Source organism: Patagioenas fasciata, chromosome 1 (genome assembly GCF_037038585.1).
Source record: "Patagioenas fasciata isolate bPatFas1 chromosome 1, bPatFas1.hap1, whole genome shotgun sequence".
Taxonomy (NCBI): domain Eukaryota; kingdom Metazoa; phylum Chordata; class Aves; order Columbiformes; family Columbidae; genus Patagioenas; species Patagioenas fasciata.
The window spans coordinates 202,822,645-202,840,974 of NC_092520.1; the positions used below are offsets into that span (position 1 = coordinate 202,822,645).

Consider the following 18,330-nt stretch of genomic DNA (forward strand, 5'->3'; position numbering starts at 1 on the left):
AGCCTAATCCTCCAGCCTGTCTAGGTCCATTTGAATGGCAGCACAACCAGCTGGTGTTTCAGTCACTCCCAGTTTTCTATCACCTGCAGACTTCCTGAGGGTGCACTGACTTGTTGTCTACATCATTAATGAAGATGTTTGAGAAACAGTGTTGGGGCCAATATCAGCCCATCACTAGCGGCTCATCACCAACTTGACTTGATAATGATCATAATCCTCTGGACCTGACTGTTTAGCCAGTTTTCAATCCACCACACTGTTCACTTACTCATATTTCATCAGCTTGTCTATTGTTGGAAACAGTGTCAAAAGTCTTACTAAAGCCTAGGTAGAAAACATTCGCTGCCCTCTTCTCATTCACAAAGCTATTATAGTTGCTAGATGATCTGAAGAGGCCCCTTCTAACCTAAGTAATTCCGTGAGTCTGTGATCTTGAGGATGACCATTTCACAGTCTGTGCCAGACAAGAAGAGTAGACAGATTGTGGCAATCTGTCTGTCAGAGAGCAGATAGCCACTGTAATGTCAAAGTGGTTGGCACTGAGTAATATCAGGTTTACTGATACGAGTAAACATGGAACTTGACCCCTACCTGTCAGGCTTCTTTTGCAATCCTAGGGAATTTTAGAGATGACTTCCTCTAAATTGAGGCTCATCAGGGCTACCGATGAAAGTAATAGCTCATCTCTGTATCTGTAACCAATAGACAAAAACCCTGATGTATTTCACTGTCCTCTGATCATCAGCCCTGAACCACAGTCCCTGTTCTGCTAAGGGCCTCTTCTGGCATCTTAAACAGGCCTTTAGCTGTATAAGTGTTCACCTTATCTACTTAACTCCTTCAGAATGTGCCCTGTAATTTAGTGCACCCAAACTTATAAATTGAAATTCTCAATATAGAGAATAGAATTGAATGCCTGTAGGGGGTGATTAAGAGCATTAAGCTAAACGCTTAACATTACATAGTGTAAGTAACCTTGCAATCACATGCTGTTTTTCCTGATAAATTCCTGATTCATTCACAAAATGAAAATGTACAATGAAAAAGTTCAGTGAGAAAGATGGGTATTCAATATTTATTTTTATCTGAATGCTATGTGTCTTCATAACACATATCATGAAAATATTTTCAGTTGATGAAGCAGAGGTGCAGTGGATAATTCTTTCATTCCCTAATCAAAAAGCACAAATAAATCATTGAAAATAGCTGGTTTATTTTACCTTCTTCTGCTTTGATAACTTACGTGGAATGACACTTCTGAAAGTAAATGCTATCTCACAAACTAATGTATTACTGAGGACCCTCTGAATGAAGATTGAAAAGAATCAACAAAAATAAATCAAGAAAAGAAAGTAATTATTCTGCAAATTGCAGTTCAGCTGCATGAAGACCACTGTAAAAATATATCACTACACTTTGCCATACTCTTTTACAAAGATAGATTATACTGACAAGCTGAAAAGTTACGGCAGTGCTGAAAACAGTGGAAACTGCAACCTGTGACTAAAACAACAGAACAAAACAGACACCACCCCTGAGTTTTTATATATAAATTAAAAGCATTCTGTAAGAACAAGACATTTCTAAGGGGAAAAACCTGTTGCAAAAAATGTACTGTCTATGTAATGCAGATTTCTGCCTGAATCTTGCTTATCTAATTGGATTGCCACACTTAAAAACAAAGGGCCTCTTGAGTTCATACTTGCTGTCACTGTTGGAAAACACAACACAAAATTTAGACTCTGTACAAGCCATGTGCCACTAAGGTAAACACTCCAAACACACACTCTGTATACATAAGATGAGGAGCTGATGAAACATTCAAAAATCAGACTTACTTTCCTAAGATCCTTATGCCTGGAGTGACGCTTTTTTTCCCCACGTGACTTTCACTGACAGAATCAATAGTACCAAGAGTCAAAAACAGTCTAGGATACAGAAATTTACTCATAACCAATTAAAAACAAAATAGCACACAGAATTTAGGTAGAGACTTCTTAAATCCCAAAGAAAATCACAGATGCAGGCTCTGCTGCAGCTGATTCAACCTAAGCTTTCACTTTTCACCTCACAGCCCCTAAAGAAATTTTCCTCCTTGCTTTTCTGAGCTTGCACTAAAGAATGAGGCAAGAGGGTTACTGAGCCATAGTCAGCTTAGCCTCCTTGTGACACAAAGCACCTCCTGTTGACTGTGTTCCTGTTAGTGTAAGTATATATATATGTAATAGCCACATCTGTCCTATGGATGGCAAAACAATAGATTGGCTTTATCCTAATGAATCAAGAGTACTCACTTCACCTCTAGGTTCTTCCATTAGCTAGAAGCAACCCACCCTGACATTGACAGTAAACCTTTAATGTGGGGGTTCCAGTGAGGTAGCAAAGGCTGGGGGCTGAGACAGCAGAGGCACTGTCAGGTGAAGTTCTGAAGAGAATTTGTCAAACAGTGTTATAGAGGGAATTCCTTCATTTCCATCACTTTTATTCACTTCTTTTCTCTTTCCAGCTAAATTTTATCACTGAGCATATAATCATGCACATCTTCATACCATCTGTCCCCTTTCATATTTCTTACAGCTGAATCAATCAGAGTTTCAATATGAATTTCCATCAATCAAGAGATTTTTATCCTCTCTCAGACAGAGAAACAGAGGTTTTCCAAAGATAATAACAATATCAGTAGCCTATAGGAGATTTTATTTCTATTTCTTCTATCTACGGAGTTTTTATACTCAGCAGACTAGTAGCCAAATACAGCTGGGAAAACTATGACAATAAAAGGCGTACTAGGAATTACCAGCGCAACTACTTGCAACCAAAATCTCCACAAGGAGTTTAGGCAGAATTCTTCTCAAAGGACTCTCAATTATGAAGTTATAACAGCCAGTAGCTTTTGGTTAGGTCTAATTCACAAAGCAAACTTCTGTCTGACATATACCATGCATCAGCTTGGTGAGGAGGATCCTGCTTCCCTTGGCACACTCTGTCCATCTGTAGCAAGTAAGGAGCTCCTCCAAACAGTGGTGGTGTGGGGTCTGCTCCACAGCCTGTATATGCTACTGTGGGGGTCTCTAACAGGCCTTGCACATACTGGGCAATGGAGGAGGAAATACTTGCACCTTCCCCCTTGTCTCTGTATAAAAGTCTTTCAAAACCTTATCATAGAAAACTATTAGTGAGATATTTTGTGATAGTAAACAGCCTGTGAAGCCTACTGTAATATCAAAAAAATAAACAAGCTTGGTTTAGAATAATCCTTTTGCGGTTATTATGAGCCAAACTGAATTTAATTGTCTTAAACAGAATGTTAAAAATGCTGACAATAATATTGTTACATACCGGAAGCTGTGCTTTAAAGTTTTTTAGACGGGAATTAACCCTCCTAGTAAAGCCTTAAGCTGTGAAACCATTCATCTTCTCCATTTGCAAGTATTTAAATTAATATAACATATTTGTTGTTAAACTGGGCACGAAGGCAGCTGTGAGATACACTGTTCCCAGATCTTCCCAGTGATGGGACCTTCCACCTTCATAGAGTGAGGCAACACTGTACTCCCCATTGTAAGAGCCACACAATCATCACTGTATTTGCCTACCTTTTAAACACTCATTACACCACTTTTGGCTAATATACCAGCACCATCTTTTTTTTTATCACAGCATCCACCTCTTCTCCCTTCCTCACTTATTTTCTGTACTGGCTACATCTTCCTACCTACGTAACTCCTAACTCAACTCAGCATTTGCTTTCACCTTTCTTGTTCTTGCTAGCATCAGCTCTTACAAAATCTCTTTGTATCTCCCTGTTGCTACTGTCATGCCCTAAGAAAGAACTATTTATATCCACAATATAATGTCACCACGTTTATGATTTCACAGAATCACAGAACTGTTGAAGGTGGAAGGAACCACCAGAGGTCATCTCATCCAACTTCCCTGCTCAAGGAGGGTCACCTGGAGCAGGTTGCCCAGGACCATGTCCAGACAGAGTCTCCATGTCCAGATGGAGACTCTACAACCTCTCTGGGCAACCTGTGCCACTGCTTGGTCACCCTCATAGTAAAAATGTGTTTTCTGATACTCAGATGGGATCTGTGCTTCTGTCTGTGCCATAACCTCTTTATTTGTTTTTCACCTCTTTCATATCTTTCTCTAAATGTTCCTACGTACAGCTGTGACCACAATGTAATCATTGGTCCCTGGAGACCAGCTGCTTGACTTTCAGCTGCTTTCCCTACTGACTGCTTTCATCTGTTGCTGCAATCATAAATTCCCAAGGGAAAGGGCTCTCTGGTTTTTTCTCTGCTTCTGCAGCACCTAGCCAATGGTTTCTGGTCTATGCCTGAGACTCTCTGACACCATGTAAATACAAATAGCAACAAGAAATTGAATCAGTTTGGTTCTTTCATTTAAAGCTCCTATAACTTCTGTGCTTATTAAGGGAGAGCATTCATATGCACAGAAGACAAAGAACTGTATCATTCCCCTACAATCAACGTCTATGTCTGTGAAATACCCTGCAAATGTGTCTATCCATGGACAGAAAAGGTATTTGATTCATTATTCTTATCAGGCACCTCATTATGCAACTCATAAGAACTTAGACACACATAAATATATACATATATATACATATATATATACATATATATATATACAACTGTAGATTTTCTCCTGGAGTCCTGAACTCGATGGAGTATGTAACATAATTTGGGGGTGAACTAAGATCAAAGCAAGATTTTTTTTCTTTGCATTCCTCTGATCTTCAGCAGCCTTGAGGAAGCTCTAAATTAGGTCAGATATCAACATGCTGTGGTCATGTCTAAGTCGCATCCTATCTCTTCCTGGTGATGACTGAAGAAGCTTAGACTTACACTTCAATGAGTCTGGAAAGACAAATTTAGATCCTGAAAAGTCACTCAGTTTCCAGATGCTGTGGCACCTCTCCTCACCATATTGCATTTTCCTTAGGCTGGTGTAGGTTTCTTCTGTATCAGTAGGATCTTTTAAAGCTTATTCTATATCCCTGGCTATTTTTTTCTGTATGCATGGCATAAAATAACTGTGTATGTAGGTCATCAACTGGACTATTATATTTCATTCTTTACCAGCATATTTGACCTTGATTTCTGATTATATTTTCATTACTTTTACTGGAAATGCAAGGGGAGCCTCCCATTGGCCAAAAAAACTCTGTAGATCTATTTAGTCTTTCATTTACAGAAGGTAAAAAGAAAGGAATTAATTTTTGAAAACAGTGTAAACCAAATATATGGATTTTCCTACACTTGAAAGATTTTGTTAGTTTGTTTTTTGTGACTTCACAGTTTTTTGTTTCACTTTTAATCAGAAACTGCCTTGCTTTGAAACACAAACACTTCTTTTAGTGCTTGGGTTTTGTTGGTCTTTTATCTTGTTTTAATTAGCTCACTTGGGAAGTAATGTAACTCTATTGCAGAAGAAGCTGTTATCAGTAGCTGAATCCTTCTTTTCAATTAACCATACAAATTCAGGCCTTCTTCCCACATTTACACTGCATTGTTCCACACTTGGCACAACCTGCTTCTCTCAGTGTCCTTCATTATTTTAAGGTCATCCTGCCAACAAGCAGCCCATTGCCTTGATTTGTGCCAACAAGCGGCAAGATGCACACTTTTGTTCACCTGCCTGTAGCCCACTAGAGCAGCCGTGACCAGGGCTGCATGCGGTATTGCAAAGTCCTGCAATACCTTGCTGTTGTTTATCAAAGTGAAGATTTCAAAACCCCACAACTCCTCCCAATGCCATAATAAAGGAATTTTTTATGTCTTGCTGCAAAGCAATTTCTGCTGAAAGAACAGGAGTACAGAAACTATGATCCAGTCCTTGTTACTATAGAGAAGGCTTATCCTGGAGGATTGCATAAACTAGGAGATGCTCTAAGGGTCAGATTTGCTCCCAGGGAACTCATCACCGTAGGTGTCTCAGGAAGGCAGGAGCACTGATGGGCAACCAAGGAGAAATGGCAAAATGTTTCCCAGGTACACAGGGCAGAATTAGGGAGGCCAAAGAAGAGCTAGAGTTGAAATTGCTGAAAGAAATCAATGGCAACAGGAAAGGTTTATACCGCCACCACAGCAACAAAAGGAAGATCAGGGAGAATGTGCCCAATGTGGTCGGTGACCAAATGAGGGAGAACATGGAAAAGGACAACTCAGCAAAAGACTCAATGTCTTCACTCCCTCAGCCTTTACTGGCAAATTCTGCTGCTCACTCCCAGGCCTACCAGGTCTTTGCTTACATATATAAGTCCATAGGACTGCATAGGATGCATCTGAAGGTGCTGCAAAGCTAATTAATGTTATTTTTGGACCATTCTCAATTGTGTTTGAAAAGCTGTGGTGATTAAGGGAGCAAAGACTAGAGCTGATAAAACTATTTTCAAGAAAGGCAAGAGGGTTTTAGGGAACACACTCAGAAAAAATCATTTGATTCATAGGAAGATAATAGAATTGTTTTGGTTGGAAAAGACCTTTAAGATCATCAGGTCCAACTGTTAACTTAGCACTGCCAAGTCCACCTCTAAAAAATGTCCCTAAGAACTCCATCTACACATCTTTTAAACATCTCCATCTCCAGGGATGGTGACTCAGCCACTTCCCTGGGCACCCTGTTACAATGCCTGATAAGATGTTAATAGGAAGTTATCATGGAAACTTGTCTTTAAAAAATAAAACTGCTCAAATATTTTTTTGAAAATTCTGAGGTTGACAAAATGGAAAGACTTGTAGCAATGGGGATTTTCTTCACCTATTGTAGGCAGAACCTCCCAAATACTTTCTGGATTGCTGTTTACAGTATTTAGCAGAATACTATTTGCTACAAGAAGGTGATTGTTTCTCATCTGAAGTTGAATAAAGAGAAATATCACAAACATGAAAGTCTAGTACCCAACAGGATATAAAATCCAGAGGAACTTCATACAGACAAAATAACATGACAATTGCATGTAAACTGGAGATAATGTAATAAACACTCTGTCTTTCTAATAATGTATTAAAAAAATAATATCTGTGTAACTGAGCAATGTAGCTAAACATTTCTCCAGAGCAATGACACGTCATTATGATTTGTAATTTGAGATGTTAAATTCTTAAATGCATTTTGTAATAACTACAAATAAATGTGCCTAACAGCGTAATAGCCTGATAGCTCAGGCTGTACAGGGTTTGACAATGTTTTTCTAATTCAGTCTGCATTTAAACTATAACAGCATAATATATACAGCAGCCAAAGCTCAGTTACAAATGTACCTGAAACGTGCATATGCACTGGTTGTGATCTGTTTTATAAAAAAGCCCCACAGTCAAAACCTAATGTGTCATGGATATAGAATTAATAAATACTATACTGAAGTAGACAATACTATACTACAGTCTTTAATTAATCCCTCTACTACTGCAGGAATATTTCTGCTAATAGCTACTTTTAAACTTACTAAGAGATTAAACTTGGATTTCCACCTCTGGAGGTCATTCTAACATTTAAACCACATTAGTATGAGAAAATTTGTTCCCAATATTAAATCTAAACGTTCATCTTTTCCAGATTCATCACATCAGCTCTGGTTACTTATTTGACCAACTTTAAATTATTCATACATTGGGTTCACACATTTTAAATTCTCTGAGCTTCTCAGTCATTACTCAACAAAGCTCTATCTGATGAGTTCTCTAAATTTATTCCCTATAGCTCTCCCGTTAATTTGCATTACTTTTGTCTGGACACTTCAGTTTGTTAATACCTTTCTGGTAGTGACTGCACGGAATTGTAAAGAATAGGACAGGTCTTGGGCTGAGCTGACACACAGTCAACCCAGCTCAGAAAAAAACATGAAGGCAAAGGTCATTTCATGATTTCTCTGCAGCAAAGATCTCCTTGGTGCTGATCTAGTTTTGACACAAAATAAAGTGCATTGACAGTTGTTTCAGCAAGCCTGTTTGAGCAGAAAGGGTTTGTGGAGTACATAGACCCATATTATGGATGCTCTGTGGCGCCTGGTCCTGCTCCGCGTTCTGGGAACACACGAGCAAAGAAAAGTATTTTGTGACTGGTGAACACACATCCATCTGATTTCCTTAGGTAAATTGCCAGCTGATACAACTTAAAGGAACCCTGACCTGGCAACAAGTTGCTGCTTGTGGTAGCCACAGAATCTCAAGAGAACACAAATTAGATGAATGGAATTTCCATGCACGCTTCTGCTGAGCTACTCAGCACCAGCCATCAGAATTATGTGTTCTACCACACCGAATGTGACAGTGGCTCGTCTCTGACCTTGTTCATGACACAACGGCTGAAAGAAGCACTGCACTTTGACTCAGGGACAGCACCAGCTGCACTCTGGAATGGTCAGGAACGCTGTTCTGGTCACCTAGCAGCCTCTACTCAGGCAGCAGAGCTGTCTCAACATGCCAGGCAGAGAGTTCAGTCTGGCACTTGACTGCACAGAGCTCAGCCCACGCACAGATCAAGTCTATCCATGGCCATGCTTGGTACAACCATCTGCTGGGTGGGGGATATGACCATAAAGATGCTTCTGGAAACAGAGACAATTGCAATGGTTGTTGGGTTTCTTTCAGCTGAACCCTGTTAGAAGCCATGGAGAAGCTCTCAATCTCCAGTTTCTCTGGAAGTGCACAGGATGAAGGAGCCATCACACCTTTGCATCATGGTGCTGTTTGTTTAAAGGAATAATGGTCCCATACTTCTAATTTCATGCATAAAATTATAGTCACATAACCTACTGTTTCCTGGATGCCTGCGGGAGTGGGCTTGACCTATACTGACACACATGGCTCAGGTGCCATTTTCTCATCCTACATTATGATGAACATCTGGATGATTGCTTGCATCCTCACAGTAGGCCAAAACTGACCATACTTTCAATATTTCTGAAAGAATAGTATTCGTTTATTGATACAGCCTGCAGCCTTGGTTGTCTGTAAGCTTTCCTCAGCCAGCAGCTTGGTTGAAGTGTCACCAGTCTGCTATGGAGGGTGGTGACCTGCTGCAGGACCCACATGGGGGACAGAACCCTCTAACCATAAGCCGTGCAGGAATACCAATTATTAAAATAACGAGCATTTATACAGCCTCCAATTCAGAACAGAGAGGAGGGATACACTCTGTTGCACAAATCCTATATTTCACAAATTTTAAAAAGACACTGTAAAAGTTATGAAAGTTGCCCTTGAAACTGAGAGAGTATAATTTTTAAAAAGTAGCTTTTTCATACAAAAAGGAAATAATATTTATTAAATTTTGATTCCTGACTTATTACTTCCCTGAGAAAATGATAGAATACTTAAATAAACTTTAAAAAATAAGTAAATGTGATGTTTTATGCCTTAAAATGCATTAACATATTTTGACAGGATTCCTTACACATGATGATATATCCACTGGCATCACATTTTTGAGCTTCTGAGTATTTATCTTTTTGAGACCTATGCTTCCCTCTTTATTTTTTAAGAAAAAAATCATTAGTTCTTTGCATTACATGCTTAATGAGATTCAATTTCCTCCTCTGCCCCAAGGGTATGGAGGGAAACAAAATAAAGCCCATAAACTCTTACTAATATAGAACAGGTAGAAGAACTCAATCAGATTATGAAGTTACCAACTACATTTAAGATTTTTTCTCCTATTTTTTAACCTAAATGTTAACATATTCACATTTATATGTTGTCTGAATATGGTGATGAGAAATGGACATTGTATTGATATGGGATCTACCACTTCGAGAGGCACTTTTAACAGGAATGTGATCTTTACTATAAAGTATCTCATTTCATTTGTCTATGCCCTTGAAAACATCTCCACTGTCAAAAGACATGGCTTTTGAAAGACTACTTCTATCTTTATCTATATACATCTACCCTCATGATCCCTTTTCCATTTTAAATCGGAACCTTTCATTAACTACTGTGTTTAGGTCTTAGGAGGGTAGTATTTTATTATCTTTATTTTTATTCATTTCCTTTGTATCACTCTGCTGTAGAGTCTTCAGTCCTGCTCATAAGGGAATGCTGCATAGAGTAAGCAGGAAGAGTTCTGAATTCCTTACAATTTTTTACATGGAAAAATTGAATAAAAACTACTGGAACGAAACGCTACATTTTATAAAAACATTGTTACCACAATGCAGTAGTTAAAAGACTCCATTGCCTACCTGGAGCATTCCTTAAATCACATTTTAAATTTACAGAGAGTAAAATGAATTGTTAATTGAAAATGCATTAGCTGAACAGAAGGGTTTAGATTGTTTAGAAGGTTTTAGGCTAAATTTGCCTTGAGAGATGGAATGAAAACCTATGCAAAACTTAATGTCCCATTTGGTATAAGGACTCTCTGCAGGTGAATGGAATCAGAGCACCTCCCGGTGTTGCTTATGTGCCGGTGTTTGGGAAGAGTCACCAGCAAGACCTCAGCTTCAACCCACATTCACTTTCCCATGGGAGCTCATCAAAAGAGTGACAGAACAGAAAACACATAAGCTCACCTGTTAAACCTCTTCCTAAAACAGCTGTAAGTTTTGTGTCCGCAAATAACCAAGTAACACAGAACATCAAGGTTTTACCAGTGGGATGTATTCAAGCTTTTAAAAAAAAAAAGATTTAATAATTATGGAGTTCTGGAAAAATAAGGAAATTCCAGCTAACATTCAGCCTTCTGCCAAATAATACTCTGTCAGTAAAAAAGAGAATGGATGAAATTCTGTCTCCATTTAAGCCAGCTGGAATTTTACCATGGACTTCAGTGAGTCCAAGGGAAATCCGTGATCATGTAAGTCATAAAATAGCGTGTGTGAGCTTTGACTTTTAAACAGCGAATATATTTGAGATAATTCCAAACAGGCAAAAGATAAAAAATGGACTTTTGACAAAATTAATGGCACAATAACTAAAATGATTGTTTTTCATGGGATAAAATTAGGGACTATTCTTACATTAATAGTAAATCAGATGTCTTTTATAAAACAACTGTTATGGTGTATTTCTGAGGCAAACAAAAATTTGATGGAAAAAAACAGTTCTACTTAGTATATTATTCATAGGTATACTTGTTGAATTCACTTATTTTCATAATTTTGCTTCACCTTTAACAGTTATGAACAAGCTTTTTTATGTCTGCATTTCTTATAGAGTTCCACATCACTAAAATCCCTCTTTCTTTTGTACATTTGAAATGCATTTATGTCCTTATGGATTATCAACAAACACATTTGTTTTTCTTTGTACACGGGATGATTCTTGTTATTTCTGGTACTGCAACTGCATGCGTTACTTTTAAAAGGCAAGTCTACCCATTGCATACGTTACTCTTACACTCTTACATTATTAATACTATCTGGGTTTTGGAAATAATATTAAAGTTCTTCCATTTCTGGTTATGAACATCAGCATTCTTAACCAATATACATTTCAAGTACATTTCTAGTCTACTGGTACACTGCACTGGCTAAGAAATTTTGCTGATCTAATACAGAGATGGTAACAGCCTTTAGAGTCAGTGATCCATGAAGTCTCCATTCAAGTTTTGACTTATCAGAGAGATGAGAATATACTGAGCCAACTCTTTCATTGGAGAAGTCATAAAAGACAGCACACACATACACACTGTTTGTTCATCACAGCTTTGTCATTCCTCGTTTTATAGATTTGCACATGTTATGTTAATTCAAAGACAATCTATTAACTTTATTTCAGAAACTGGAAAAGCAACATAGATTATTTTACGGGGACACATTGTTCTGTGCCACTTGAGTCTTCTTAACAGTGGCAGATGGATTTCTCTCTGCCTAGGAACAGCTCCTCTGGTATAGAACTAGGGTTATTTTACCTTGCCCAAGTGCTGGAAATAAGTTTTATCTCCAATGAAGTTATTATTCTAGGCCAAATCAGAATTCCTTAATCATTACAGTAAACTGGAATTCTGCTAAAAAAAGCCAAGTGAAACCTTTAGTATTTGGCTGACCTATTATACAAAGACCTCCAAATAAATGAGTTTGGTGTGCTTCAGGCAAACACTTCCTGCAGTAATATCAGTGTGTTGGTGGAATTCACTGAAATTTTATTACAAATTCAAACCTCAATGATAATTTCACTGAAGTTAATGTGACTTGGACTGATAATTTGGGTAAGAGTGGAAGTGAGCCTTGTATTCTTTCTCTCAGTCTGCACTGAATAGTGTCACCTAGATTACAGTATCACACAGTATCACAGTATGTTTGGGATTGGAAGGGACCTCAAAAGATCATCTAGTCCAATCCCCCTGCTGGAGCAGGAACGCCTAGGTGAGGTCGCACAGGAATGTGTCCAGGCGGGCTTTGAATGTCTCCAGGGAAGGAGACTCCACAACCTCCCTGGGTAGCCTGTTCCAGTGCTCTGTTACCCTCACTGAGAAGAAGTTCTTTCTCAAATTTAAGTGGAACCTCTTGTGTTCCAGCTTGATCCCATTGCCCCTTGTCCTATCATTGTTTGCCACTGAGAAGAGCCTGACTCCATCCTCATGGCACTCACCCTTTATATATTTATAAACATTAATAAGGTCACCCCTCAGTCTCCTCTTCTCCAAACTAAAGAGCCCCAGCTCCCTCAGCCTTTCTTCATAAGGGAGATGCTCCACTCCCTTAATCATCTTTGTTGCCCTACGCTGGACCCTCTCCAGCAGTTCCCTGTCCTTCTTGAACTGAGGGGCCCAGAACTGAACACAATATTCCAGATGGGGTCTCACCAGGGCGGAGTAGAGGGGAAGGAGGACCTCTCTCGATCTACTGACCACCCCCCTTGTAATACACCCAAGGATGCCATTGGCCTTCCTGGCCACAAGGGCACAGTGCTGGCTCATGGTCATCCTGTTGTCCACCAGGACCCCCAGGTCCCTTTCCCCTACACTGCTCTCTAATAGGTCATGCCCCAACCTATACTGGAACTTGGGATTGTTCCTGCCCAGATGCAGGACTCTACACTTTCCCTTGTTAAATTCCATCAGATTATCCCCCGCCCAACTCTCCAGCCTGTCCAGGTCCCGCTGGATGGCGGCACAGCCTTCTGGTGTGTCAGCCACTCCTCCCAGCTTAGTGTCATCAGCAAACTTGCCGATAGTACACTCAATTCCCTCGTCTAAATCATTAATGAATATATTGAATAATATTGGCCCCAGTACTGACCCCTGAGGCACTCCACTAGATACTGGCCTCCAACTGGACTCTGCACCATTGACCACCGCTCTCTGGCTTCTCTCTTTAAGCCAGTTTGCAACCCACCTCACTACTCTATTGTCGAGACCACACCTCCTCAATTTAGCTGTGAGGATGCTGTGAGGGACTGTGTCAAAGGCTTTACTGAAGTCAAGGTAGACCACATCCACCGCTCTGCCATCATCCATCCACCTTGTTACATTCTCATAAAAGGCTATGAGGTTGGTCAAGCATGACTTACCCTTGGTAAAGCCATGCTGACTGCCCCTAATGACCCTCTTATCCCTGATGTGCCTTGAGATGGCACCAAGGATAAGCTGTTCCATTACTTTCCCAGGGACAGAGGTGAGGCTGACCGGTCTATAATTACCCGGGTCCTCCTTCTTGCCCTTTTTAAAGACTGGAGTGACATTTGCTTTCCTCCAATCCTCGGGCACCTCTCCCGTTTCCCAAGACTTGGCAAAAATGATGGATAGCGGTCTAGCAATGACTTCAGCCAGCTCCCTCAGCACCCGCGGATGCATCCCATCTGGACCCATGGATTTATGGACGTCCAGACTACTTAATTGTTCCCTAACCCAGTCCTCATCGACTAAAGCAAACTCCTCCATTAACCTGGCTTCATCCGGGGTCTCAGGGGTACAGGGTTCCCCAGGACATCCTCCAGCGGAGTAGACAGAGACAAAGGCGGCATTCAGCAATTCTGCCTTCTCTGTGTCTTCTGCCACCAGGGCACCCACCTCATTCATCAGTGGGCCTACATTGCCTCTGGTATTAGTTTTATCTGCTATGTATTTGAAAAAGTTCTTCTTGCTGTCCTTGACCCCTCTCGCCAGCTGTAATTCTAAGGAGGCCTTGGCTACCCTAGCTGCCTTCCTGCATCCTCTAACAGCAGCCTTATATTCCTCCCAAGTGGCCAGTCCCTGCTTCCATGACCTGTAAACTCGCCTCTTCTGCTTGAGCATACCCAACAGATCCCTATTCAACCACGCAGGCCTTCTGGCTCCCTTCCTCGACTTCCTACGTGTGGGGATGCTCTGATCCTGAGCATGGAAGAAGCAATCTCTGAATGCAATCCAGCTCTCTTGGGCCCCTTTTCCTTCAAGCAGTCTTGCCCATGGGGTTTCCCTCAGCAGTTGCTTGAAAAGGCCGAAATTAGCCCTGCCAAAGTCCAGGGTTGCAATTCTACTTGCTATTCTGTTCCTGCCACACGAGATGCTGAACTCCACCATCTCGTGGTCACTGCAACCCAGGCAGCCCTCAACCTTTACTGCTTCAACCAGACCCTCTTTGTTAGTGAGGATGAGATCCAGCAGTGCACCTCTCCTGGTCGGCTCCTCCACCATCTGCATGAGGAAGTTATCATCAATGCACTGGAGGAACCTCCTGGACTGTGGCTGGCTGGCTGAATGGTCCTTCCAGCAAACATCAGGGAAGTTAAAATCACCCACAACAACCAGGGCCTGTGACTGTGAGGCCACTCTCAGCTGCGCATAGAAGGCCTCATCAACTTCCTCAGTCTGATCTGGTGGCCTGTAATAGACACCTACAACAGTATCACCCCTACCAGCCTGTCCCTTGATCCTGACCCATACACTCTCAACTCGTTCCTCATCTGCTCCTGGGCAGAATTTAGTACATTGCAGTTGCTCTCTCACATAGATTGCCATGAAACTTCACCACAGGCAAGCTGCAAAATGTGCAGTAACTGTTTATGTACCATTATATACATAAAATAATCGATGCGTGTAAAGATGTCTTGGTCTTTCCAGTAGTTTCTCAATAAGCCATAAATAAAAATGTTCAAAATAGTAATGTATTTGGTCTTAGTGAAACTATTTTTTTTTTATTTGCAACATTGGTAGAAAATAAATTTGTAGAGTTTTTATCATGAATGTACTGTTGCCTTTCTACAGTACTTTGGAATACTACAGTCATTCACAGTTGTCACAAAAGTGGTAGACAAAGGCGTTTTCAAAGCCTAAGTAGTAAAGAGGTCACAGAGCATCCTATTTTTAATTCTGACGCTTTTACAACTTAAAAATCTATTTTAAAACTCAAAAAATAATGTGTGCTTCAAAAGCAAAAAAGAATTATAGAAATTGTCTAAGAACGTATATTGTTTTCACTTTTAGAATATGTCCTGTCCAGGTTGGAATCATGACTTATTTTCTTGCACCAGAACAAAAGGTTTTGGATTGTTATCACTGGTTTGCTCAGAAAATATTGCCCCTTCCAACAATACTGAATACTATAAAGAACACTACAAACAGTGTCAGGTAAGTCTCCACTTGGTTTTCTTCTCCTTTGTTTTACCTGAATATTTCTGATTCTCTTTGGAATTCATACAATAGAAGATAAATTGACTGATTCAACCCTCTAGTCAAGAAAAGTGGTGAAAAACAACACACAAACACAGAGTTTGTCTTTTTATCTCAACTAAATGAGAATTCACTTATTTAAAACCTTTTTCTGATAGAGACAAACTGGTACATATTGACTGTGGTTAGACAATCAGCACTGACCGACTCAGCTAAATGTAGAAATGTAACTAAATAAAGAATGGTGACTGGAGACAAAAAACCAAACAATAATCTGCAAACCAATCTATGAACATTGAGAATCATTAAAACGAAGGCTGATTCGTGTCAGAGGCCAGAACATGTATGCTTACATAAGTTGCTTGATCTATGGAAGGATTCAAAAGTCATTTTCCTTTCGTGGGGGGAATTGAAAATTTATTTGCTTTGATTGGTGTAATTGTCACCAGTAAACTTAATCACTGCAGACTTAATGTGCTCAGGAAAACCTTGTGATGGAATGATTAGCAAAATCCTTCCCCCAGGAAGGTACCACAGTCATGAGGAATTAATCAGAAATGGGGACTGTAACTTTCTGCGGTCATGTCCAAAAGCCCTTGCATGGGAACAGGAGAAACAGTGTTCGTGAACAAGGTGTATTTTCTCATGTGTTACCTATTATATTCCATAATAAATAGACAGATAATATATTATCTATTATTTGTCAGAATGCACATCTGGTGATAGGGAAACCTGGGAATCAAAGAAAGGATTTATGCAGAAATTGGTATGTTGAGCTCCTTTCGTTTTGCCTTCAGTTTCTGACTTCCTGGCTCTGGTGAACTTGTCATTTGTGATCAGTGAATGATGTGACAGACATTGCACAGTCACATCTTTGGACCTCTCTTCAGCTAGGTCCTCAGCCGGTTTGAGGAGCTATTCAGTCTTCCCAAACCAATATTTCACCTTGCTGTCCACTCAGCTCTGGTAGCTGGTATTAAATGACACCTCTCAGAATCCCTCGAGGGACAGAAGAGCACTGTGAATTAATTTAACCTAGCAGTTCAATCTCTGCAAACTTGCTACAAACTAATGAAATTACATGGTCAAGCAATGACAGACTTGTGCTACACTTGAGCTCCTTTAGCTTCAAACACTTAAGGTAACAAAGAAGGGCTTGTTTTTTAATGAGTGTCGGATAAAAGTAAAATTGTGGTGCTGTACTTATAGTAATGTTTAGGTAATTTCTACCATTAGGTGTCAGAAAGTGGGGAAAAAAACTAGGAAAGGAAAAGAAGACATACATTCCTTTATTTGACCTTCTTTAATGGAAATTTTTGTTCCAATTTTTGTATTGATATATCTCTTTATGAATATTTATTTACTTTCCAATGGGTACTTTATGCTGATTAGATGAGAAAGGATTACCTTTTTTCCTGCTATTTATAACACAGCTAATGATTTTCTTTGGGATGAATAGCTGCTTATTTGTCTTTAGATGCTTTCTTTGACAGGGACAAAGTCAGGACAAAAAGGTCTTCATTGCTGCTTTTGCTACAAGGTAAAAATGTGTGGCTGTTTCTTTGTAAATGGTTCTACTCACCTACGTATTCCTATAAGTATGGGTCATTTTTTTCATATAAAGGGTGTTTTCTGACATTTTATTTTCAAGATTGAAGATTACAGTAAAAAGACCTATCCATTACTCAGTTACCTTAAATACCAATGGATCTCTAAGAAGCATCTGTTTTAAAATAGTATAGCATTATTCTGGTGTTATTAAAATGCACTACTATGTAACTGCCCCTTCGTTTATAGTAGTTTCACTTTCAGGATCACTGTATTTTGAAAAAGTTTAAAATCAAATGAATCATCAGTTTTCCTGGGAAATGCTGTTCTGCAATAAGCTGCTCTTTGTCCCATATACAGACATTTTCTAATACAGTCATTAGGACAGTTCCTATCCTTCTGTCATCTTACAAAATTAATGAGTTCTTTTCAATAACTTTACAAAGCCCATAAGACCTGACATAGCAAATCCTTCCTGGTTTAATTATATAGTGAGGTTTTACCCTCTGACATAGATTGATATTTGCAGGATGGCACATGTAAAGGAAAAGTATCAGCTTTACAACTGATTTCTGATTTAGTTTTTCTTTTTTATCCTATGTTAGAAATGTAGTTGTTTGCTGAAGTTTTGTGGAAATCTCCTCAAGCATTTGGCTCAAAGAATTAGTTTTTCTTCCCTGTAAGTGCAATGTATTATCCTTTTCCCCTGAGCCAGTAGAATATTCTAAAATTACAATGAATCCATCTACATTTAGCTTTTAAATACGAAAATATTTTTATAATTGCCACATAGCTCTTCTCAGACTTCTGATAACAGTAGTAATGACATATTTGTAATGGGATGTCCCAGTGCAATTCCATCGAAGTAGAAAAAAACATAGTGGAAGCATGAGACAGATTTAGCAGTAAAAGCATGCTTACCTTCATATGTTCCACTTTCTAAGAGAGCACCACTTTTCTCCAATTCCATAAAATCTTCAACAGTGATGAAAATATAGTCCACACCAGGGACTTCCCCCTCCTTATGTGGCCTTGTGGTGCCTAATAATAAGACAAAAGACACACAGTCAAGCACATGACCTAAATGTTGATCTTTTTTAAAGTTTCAGAAAATTTACGAAGTAGACCATTTACACAACACATTATATAGCACATCCTCCTTGTGAGGATGTCTTTCGAAACCATATAGCTGCATTTGTTGAAGATATCAGAGGTATA

At 39.5% G+C, this 18,330-nt stretch overlaps 1 protein-coding gene across 22 annotated transcripts in view; it reads right to left on the reverse strand.

Annotated features, from left to right (window-relative positions):
- MAGI2 (membrane associated guanylate kinase, WW and PDZ domain containing 2) overlaps positions 1-18,330 on the reverse strand; it is a 745,411-nt gene that overhangs the window by 283,615 nt on the left and 443,466 nt on the right. For all 22 annotated transcript variants that reach the window (XM_071803473.1, XM_071803465.1, XM_071803462.1 and 19 more), the window contains one exon: positions 18,034-18,153. In XM_071803473.1, the coding sequence (XP_071659574.1) occupies positions 18,034-18,153 (120 nt within the window). The remainder of the gene's footprint in view (positions 1-18,033; positions 18,154-18,330) is intronic.